This window comes from Vanessa cardui, chromosome 20 (genome assembly GCF_905220365.1).
Source record: "Vanessa cardui chromosome 20, ilVanCard2.1, whole genome shotgun sequence".
NCBI classification, from domain to species: Eukaryota; Metazoa; Arthropoda; class Insecta; order Lepidoptera; family Nymphalidae; genus Vanessa; species Vanessa cardui.
Genome location: NC_061142.1, coordinates 443,354 through 451,875, shown reverse-complemented (window position 1 = coordinate 451,875; position 8,522 = coordinate 443,354). Strand labels below are relative to the sequence as shown.

The 8,522-nt window shown below is 42.2% G+C and overlaps 2 protein-coding genes across 4 annotated transcripts; both read right to left on the bottom strand.

The window, feature by feature from the left end:
* On the bottom strand, positions 1-1,025 carry LOC124538410 (serine/arginine repetitive matrix protein 1-like). The gene has a single exon (XM_047115460.1). It carries the CDS (start codon positions 931-933, stop codon positions 505-507), a length of 429 nt encoding a protein of 142 aa, XP_046971416.1. The 5' UTR covers positions 934-1,025; the 3' UTR covers positions 1-504.
* Positions 1,026-1,320: 295 nt separating this feature from the next.
* On the bottom strand, positions 1,321-8,373 carry LOC124538408 (zinc finger protein 585B-like). 3 transcript variants are annotated; one of them, XM_047115456.1, is made up of 7 exons: positions 8,070-8,373; positions 7,323-7,529; positions 6,704-6,853; positions 5,182-5,309; positions 4,883-5,041; positions 3,566-3,621; positions 1,321-2,423 (listed from the first exon to the last, which is right to left on the bottom strand). In XM_047115456.1, the coding sequence occupies exons 1-7, from the start codon at positions 8,128-8,130 to the stop codon at positions 1,397-1,399; spliced, it is 1,788 nt and encodes a 595-aa protein (XP_046971412.1). In that variant the 5' UTR covers positions 8,131-8,373; the 3' UTR covers positions 1,321-1,396. The 3 variants fall into 3 exon arrangements, with proteins under 3 accessions (XP_046971412.1, XP_046971411.1, XP_046971413.1); XM_047115455.1 differs by having other exon boundaries at positions 2,154-3,499; XM_047115457.1 differs by lacking the exons at positions 6,704-6,853; positions 7,323-7,529; positions 8,070-8,373 and adding an exon at positions 5,582-5,801 and having other exon boundaries at positions 2,154-3,499.
* Between the last annotated feature and the right edge of the window lie 149 nt (positions 8,374-8,522).

Here is an 8,522-nt window from a genome sequence, read left to right as displayed (position 1 = left end):
TTTAATGTTATATTTTATTTCTCGTTTCAATAGAATCAACTTCAACTTATACTCTAATAAACGCATAATCGATACGGCAGTGTTACACCGGTAACAAATACAGCGATATCGGTTATGCACAGCTGTCGCTCAACACATGCGCGCAGATAAGGGATGACATTACTGACACACGATACGATTGTTATATTGCAACATATAAATTTTTTCTTTATTTTTTACAATTTACGCATACGATTTGTATGGGCGTCCGGTCCTGTCTGGGGCGACCAATTTACAGCGACAGCAGGCCGTGTCTGTGCAGCGGGTCATGGGTGGAATACTCGGTCGGGAAGGTCGGTCAGCAATCGCTCGCTGGACAGTTGACAAATGGCAGCCGGTTGTGTTCATTTTGAGTTGTATTATTGTGATATGTGCTGTACATATGCATATATAATATATTCAGTACTGCTGAGTTGTCGTCTGTCGAGACGTGATCACATAACATGGCGTCCTTTTTTATGCAGATTATTTGGGCATCGCATCTCTACGAATGCGCAAATAGTAATCGTCCCTCTCAGAATTGGTTCCGTGACCTAGCGGGGCTCGGCTGCGGGCGGTCAGCTGGGCGCGGCGGGTGCGGGTGCGGCGGCGTGGCGGCGCGCGTGCGCGGCGAGCTGGCTGCGCAGGCGGAAGGCCTTGCCGCAGGCGCACACGTGGTCGCGCCGGCCCGTGTGCACGGACTCGTGCGCGCGCAGCTGGGCGCGGCGCTTGAAGGCGGCGCCGCAGCGCGCGCAGGCGTGGCGCGGCGCCGCGTCGTGCGTGCGGCGGTGCATGCGCAGCGCGGCGCGCGACTTGGACGCCTTGCCGCACACGTCGCACACGTGCTCGCGCCGGCCCGAGTGCGCGTCCACGTGGTCGCGCAGGTGGCCGGCGCGCGAGAAGCGGCGCGCGCATAGCGGGCACGCGTGCGGGCGCAGGCGCCGGTGCAGCGCGCGCAGGTGGCGCGCCAGGTTGGCGGCGTCGGCGAAGGCGCGGCCGCACGCGGGGCAGCGCAGGCGCGCGGCGCCGTGCGAGCGCGCGTGGCGCCGCCAGCCCGCCGTGCGCACGCGCTTGCCGCACACGCCGCACTCGCCGTAGCGCTTGCCGCCCTCCACCACGATCGCCCTCGGCCTCGCGGCGCTCGCCTCGTCCTCCGGCGCCTCGACCTCCGGCACCTCGTCGCGTTTCGAGGTGCCTACCGCGCTGAAAAGCAAATTGAGAGTACGCTCCCTGTAGTTCCGATCCGAGAGTAGCTTGTCCGATATGGAATACGTAGCGGGGGGGTCGAAATAACGAGAAATATTTACGGAAATACTTTATATTTATTCGACTGCGTCTGGTACGGTTCGGTCCTGTCAGTGGCGGTGAGACGCTCGCGTCACTCGTAGTGTCCCGCGTGGCCGTAGACCATGTGCGCGGCGTCCCCGGCGTGGGGCTCGTGCAGGCGGCGGCAGTGGTGGCGCAGCGCGCGCCGCTGGCGGAAGGCGGTGCCGCAGAGGGCGCAGGCGTGCGGCTTGGCGTCGGAGTGCGTGAGCGCGTGGCTGGCGAGCTCGTGCCGCTGGCGGAAGGCCTTCCCGCAGAGCGCGCAGGCGTGCGGGCGCTCCCCCGTGTGCTTGAGGCGGTGGCGCGCGAGGCCGGCGCGCAGGCGGAACTTGGCGCCGCACTCGGCGCAGCGGTGCGGGAAGTGCTCGCTGTGCGTCTTGAGGTGCACGTGCAGCGAGCCGCTCTGCGTGAAGCGCTTGCCGCAGTGCGCGCACACGAAGGGCCGCTCGCCCGTGTGGATCCTCATGTGCTGTTTGAGGTTCTGCGAGTTGGCGAAGTTCTTGTGGCACATGACGCAGATGTACCGGCGCTGCTTCTCGTGGGTCTCGGTCAGGTGCCTCTGCAGTCCGTTGGGCGTGCGGAACTGCTTCCCGCAGATGTGGCACACGCACGGCCGCTCGCCCGTGTGTATGCGTTTGTGGAATATGTAGGTGTGCGTCGAGCTGAGGTTCTTGCCGCACGTCGCGCACGTGAAGTACACCTTCCCGTTGATCTTGGTTTGCGCCTGGCTGAGCTCGAGCCGCGTCTCTTCGTCCATCTTGTCCTTGCGCATGTTGCTGTGCGTCAAGTCGTCGAAGCTGTTTAAACTCTCCTGCGTCCCCGTCTCCTCGTCATCAGTCGTGCTGGAATCCGAGAAGTCGGAATAGGTGTGGCCGTCGTGTTCCGTCGTGAAATGATTTCGAAAGTTTACAAGGGCGGCATACAGTTTTTGGTAAAGATCTGTTTTGGCATTTTTGGTCGCTATGCTCGCGAGAGGCCGGTCGTCATCAGAGGCGCCGCCCGCGGTCTCGTCCGAGTCGCGTTCCTTTACTCTCCGTTCACTAAATATGACGATATTCGGAACGTCGCAGCTGGGCGTCAATCTGCAACAAATATAACGCCAGTTATTCACTTCTTCCTTTCGTGTGTTTTTAAATGGTAGTCGAGGTGGGTTCTCTTCCTGAACTTCTTGGGGCACAGGTGGCACTCGTAGTTCCGTATATTCAGGTGCATGTCTATGTGTCGACTGAGGGTGTTCTGGGCGCGATAAGACTTGTTGCAGTAATCGCAAGTGAACGGCTTCGCCCCCGTGTGGATGCGCGCGTGTGTGTCTCTGGCCGTGCGCGACGGAAACGCCTCCCCACACATGGAGCACAGAAACGGAAGTACCCCTTCGTGGACCACTCTCTGGTGATACGTGAGGCTGCCGCGGCTCTTGTAGGTTTTGTTACACTTGATGCACATGAATTTGCTGGTGGAGAGTTCACTGGTGTGGGTCTTCATGTGAGTGAGCATGTTGTATTTGTTAGAGAACGACTTGTTGCACTCCGGGCACACGGCCGGAATGAACTTCTGGCATCGGAGGTTCGGTTCCGTCTTCTTCTTTCGCTCCTCGACGTCCGCGTGTCGCTCGATTACGTGAGCTGCCAAGGCGTCGTGATCTTTCTCGATTAAACCGCAAGTTTTGCAAATCAGAGCTCCCTCTGTCGATCTGTTCACGTGTTTTTCTTGCAAATGTGTGACGAAAGATTTCTTATCGGCATACAGACGGTCGCAGCAGAGAACTCCATCGTCGATGCTCACTTCGATGTGTCGGTTTAAGTGGCACACGAGGCGCGTGGGCGATGAGAACGCACTCTCGCAAAAGGGACAAAAATAATTCGGTATTTCTGCCACTTGATCCTCCAGCTCGTCGTCGATGACGGCGTCATTTGCCAGAACTTCCTCGAATGTAATGTTTTCTTTGATAAACGCTTCCACAGATGTCATATCATTAAGCTCTTTGTGATTTGCTATCAGATGCTCACACAGGCTGTGTACTGACGTTGAAGCAGCTTTGTCGGGGCACATTTGGCAGACATACATTAAGTCAGAGTTTTCTTCATCCATATTCATTATCTTGAAGTATACATTGTTCAGGACTTCTTTTATTATTAAAATTAAACAAGGGGCTGATAACCTGAAAGATCACATGCCAACTTTGTGAAAGTTATAACAGAGGTAAGGGTGTAATTTATGCACATACCTTTCACGAGCCTCTCCATGTGTAGCGGCTGAAGAACTACCTGCTTGTACATTGTTCTGTAAGGAAACCAATAAATTAGACATTAAAACAATTAAAGAAAACTACTAAGTACCGGTGGTAGAGCTTTGTGTAAGCCCGTCTGGGTAGGTACCACTCACTCAACAGTTATTCTACCGCCAAACAACAGTACGCAGTATTGTTGTGTTCCGGTTTGAAGGGTGCGTGAGCCAGTGTAACTACAGGCACAAGGGACATAATATCTTAGTTCCCAAGGTTGGTGGCGCATTGACGATTTAAGGAATAGTTAATATTTCTTACAGCGTCATTGTCTATGGGTAATGGTGACGAATTACCATCAGATGGCCCATATGCTCGTCCCTTAACCTATACCATAAAAAAAAACTACATAAATGGAGTCAGTGGCCAAACAGTTAGAACGCGTGCACCTTAGCCGATGATTGCGAGTTCAAACCCACCACGCACCACTGAATATTCATGTGCTAAATTTGTGTCTATTTTAAAACTAATTTTTAATTAACAGTGTGTTTAATTCATCATATGCTCGGCGACGAAGGAAAACCTTTAGAGGAAACCTGTATGTGTCTAATTTTATAGAAATTCTACCACATGAGTATTCCACCAACCCACATTGGAACAGCGTGGTGGAATATGTTAGGAACCTTCTCCTCAAAGATTGAGAAGGTATACGCTAAGCAGTGGGAAATTTACAGGCTGTTAATGTAATGTAAAATGTATTTACATAAATAAAAACAAATAGTTAACCTGAGATAGCTTTGGGATTGTCCAACGCTATTTGAATCAAGGATTGCAGGTTATTCATGTAAGTTATAACTTATCTAGTGCTCAGCAGTGAACAATGAAAAAGTTGGTTTACAAGTATATGACCAACCAGCACCGGAGCAGCATAGTGGAATCAACTTGACACCCTCTCCTTTAAAGTAATTAATCAAATATTAATCAGGTAATAATACTGAACTTCTTCTCGGTAGAACTACTACTACTACTTTCCGAACCGGTGGTAGCTTCACTTAATCGTTCAATGACGATTCAAGAGTGCTTGTAAAAGCCCACTTGAATAAAGTATACTTTGATTTTGATTTTTGATTTTTGAACTAAGGACTACTAAATTTTTATTTTACTAGTACTGTACACTAACCCAATAATGTGTCAGAATGGTCCTTTCATGGCTTGTTTCTTAAATTAATTGATTTATTGCATTAAAAATGTCCTCTCTACTTATTTATATAATAGGTTAATATATTTGACTATTCATTAGACTATAATCCGAAAACTCACTTGGTGTCCACTGCATTTGTCAGGCTGTGTGCTCGCCTTCAGCTTTGAAGTCAGTTCTTTTTCAGTCTTAATACAGCATTGTGCCAGTTCATGCCAGTTCAGCACTGTGCTAGCACAGTTTTGGCATATTCCCAGGGGATAACTGTCTTGTTCGCACACCTGTTACAACCAAATTTAGATTTTGTAGCATCTTTTTGTCTATATTACTGAATTTCTAGTTTAAAAAACTATGAAAAGATACATTGAAACGTTAAATTGAAGTTTTTGTAACAAATGCATATACTGAAGGTCACACTTACCGTTATTGGTAAATATTTATTTATTTTCTGGACAAGTTCATTTTTCTGTGCGTCCTCGCCAAACAACGGTATGAGAGATACATTAATAACCCCGCAAATACGACAGATGTTTGATAAATCGTCCATTGCTGAAACAATATAACAAGTTCTTAGTATGTAATATTTTTGAATATCAAATAATTAATTGAATATAAGTGTAAGAATAGAATTTGTATTAAGTATTTAGTCCGAATATTCTATTATTGTCAGTTGTTTTTCATTAGTTTTTTTTTGTTTTGTTTAATAAGTTCTGCAATGGAAGACGCGTAACTTTAATTAATACGCGCTAGAAAACGTAATTACAATGTGTTTAATAACTTAATTTAAATATCGAATCTGTTTATTGTTCTAAAATACTTGCCATTTAGACTTGGTGACAGATAGGATTTGGGTGCCGTTTCATATATCATATTTGATGATTGGAAGAGTTGAGAAGTCATGGCTTATAATAACGATATATTTATTAACAGAATGTGAGCGTAACTAATAAATTTTGTATTTTGTTTCTAATCAATACTCGGCGCAGTGTCCATCATAGATTATACGTATAGACATTAGACTGAAGTCTGAAATGGATGCGACACTGACGTTTCACTTGTTTACTATGCTCCCGCCCTTTCCGCTAGATGGCGTTAGTTTCTTAGTGTGTGTATGTGTATGAATATATTTACATTTTACATGAAACTACAATTCATTTAAATTTTCGTCGGTTGTGTAAATGTTAGAAAAATATTTCATTGTCTTTTCTGGTTTAGTAGAATTTTACTTGTTGTATAAGATAATTTTAGCATAAACAATGGTAAAAAGTTAGAATTAAAGAATGGAAAATGGTACATTAATATAAAATAATCAAAAGTTGCTTTTAACAATTAGGAATAAAATGCTTATTCAATTCTTCAACTAAGAGTGGCCTCATTCATCTGTCTTCTATCTTAATAGCATATAATTTTTGTCAGATCCCTGGCACGGTACTATTTTAAAAGCGTGCTGTAGTTTAAATTACTGCTATTTTTTACGCACTTACATAACAAGCCATAAGTTACGTTTTTGCGACAACCTCATTGGGTTACTTAAAATCATGGTGTGTCCGGAGCACCATACTTGCCCATACAATTACGAAAATCACATTATTTATGATTACATAAAGTACTTAAATACACAAATTGGTAATAGTTTATTACTTAATTAAAAATATAAATAAATAATAAATTATAATGGTACAGTATGTAGTATACATAGACGAATATAGAAAACATAAGCTATAATTAATTTTTAGCAATGATCTTTCCATTTATAAAAAAACAGTCATGTGTGTTTGTGTTAGTTACTGATATATCTAAACACTGTTACTGATAGACAGTTTTTATTTTTTCACGCTAGATAAGAAATAGCAGGAATATAATTTAATTTTATCTTTATTGCGCCAATATTTTTTGGCATGTGTTTAAAACAGATAGAGAAATTATTAATCCTTTGAACCAACCTGGCACATATATTTGTTGTATGTCAAATTTAGTAATTTCTATAGCAGCCTCATCCATCAGAACTTGAAAACCGTTGAGATTGGTACCGCAGGTATCAATATCAACAGAATTTTCTGTGGATATTGATTGACTAATAGACATAATATCATCTGTAACAAGAATTATGTTATAATTTTTCTCTACAAGTAACATGGTGCATTGAGAAATAAAAATTGTCTTGCATATATAGCAATATCTCGTAACACTTTTATGTGGGTGGTTTCATATTCGCAACAATGAACTGCCTATATTTTAATAATGGTTATAAGCTATCTTTGTGTCAAATGTCATGCAAATCCCTTCCAAACAAAAATACAAATCTTTAGTCTTTATAATATTAATTTGGATAATTAAGAAGAGGTACAAATAAACCACTGAAAGTACTGTAATCTTCTGTACTCTTCATCTTGTGTAACATGCATTTGAAGTTATATATATGTCATATATATTTACACTTCTATTGCTGAGATTAATGAAGGTTTTGTATGAAGTTAAATTAATAATTTATTCTGATTCTCTAAATGTATTAATGAGTTACTGCATAAAATGTTATTTAAAAGTATGTCAACCAACTCTCACCTTTCTTAATACACAGAGTTGGAATAGCATTTCTTGTTAGCCTGTTGCTTGGTAATACATAATAATTTTCGAAATGCTTATTGCATAACCGCAGTTGGTTATAGATGTAAGTGTTTCCTTTTTCTTTAGCGTCATTCTCCAACACTGCCTTCCAGGTTTCAAACCTTTCTACATCTCTTTCAGGCACAGGGAAATGATGTAATGGGCCTGGTATTAAATATAAATATTTTTTATTATATCAGAAAGTTTAGTTAAACATGAAAAATGTAAAAAGATAAAAATTAAAAAAACAAATATACGATAAAATGTTTAATGGAAAACTAATTTTTGGCCGTTATGTAGTTATTTATTTATTTATTTGAGCAAAAGGCAGGCTTAAAGCTATATAGCCTTATCTACCAGCCAAACTTTAGCACGTGCAAGAAAGAGCGTACAGTAGATGCATAAAACCATCCTTATATTGAATTACATTATACAAATCCACACATACATAAATATATATATATATATATATATATATATATATATATATATATAAACATACACACACTTACATAAATATATATTATAATTGTTATTAGTATATACAAACTAATTTAGAATGAAATATTGACTAAACATGAGACCGAATGTAAGAGTTTGGAAAAACAAGTGTTGTACCGAAAGAAAATGGACTTGTAATTTTTATATAAAATGAGGAACAACAGCAGTCGTCCTATGTGTTAATAATTTTAATGTATTACTTACCAGCAACTTTACACCCGAAATAACAGGTATGTCGTGAGTTTTTCGGTAAATCCGCCGTCATCACATCTAAAATTGTTGCCGGGGTTGGTCAAGTAAGGAGTATGATATGATAATATCCTTAAAAAAAACAGCCAAATATACTTGAAAAAAGCACTAATAGAGTCCGTAAAACACGCAAAGGTCAAAATTAATGTAAATAAGGTATTAATTAATAGAGAAAACAACGAATGTACAACACACGGAACGAATTCGACAAGAGTTTTTCAAACTTTTCTAATTTCTATGTTTACAGTTTATGTTTATAACTTAACTTCGACTTAACTTCACACAGTACTGCCATTGCAAAATTGTGATGTTGAATAAATTTCATCATATAATAAACGTACAAATTATCTGATTTTACTTTCTAAATAACATTTAAAATGTGATTTTAGCAATTTGGATATTTAAAAT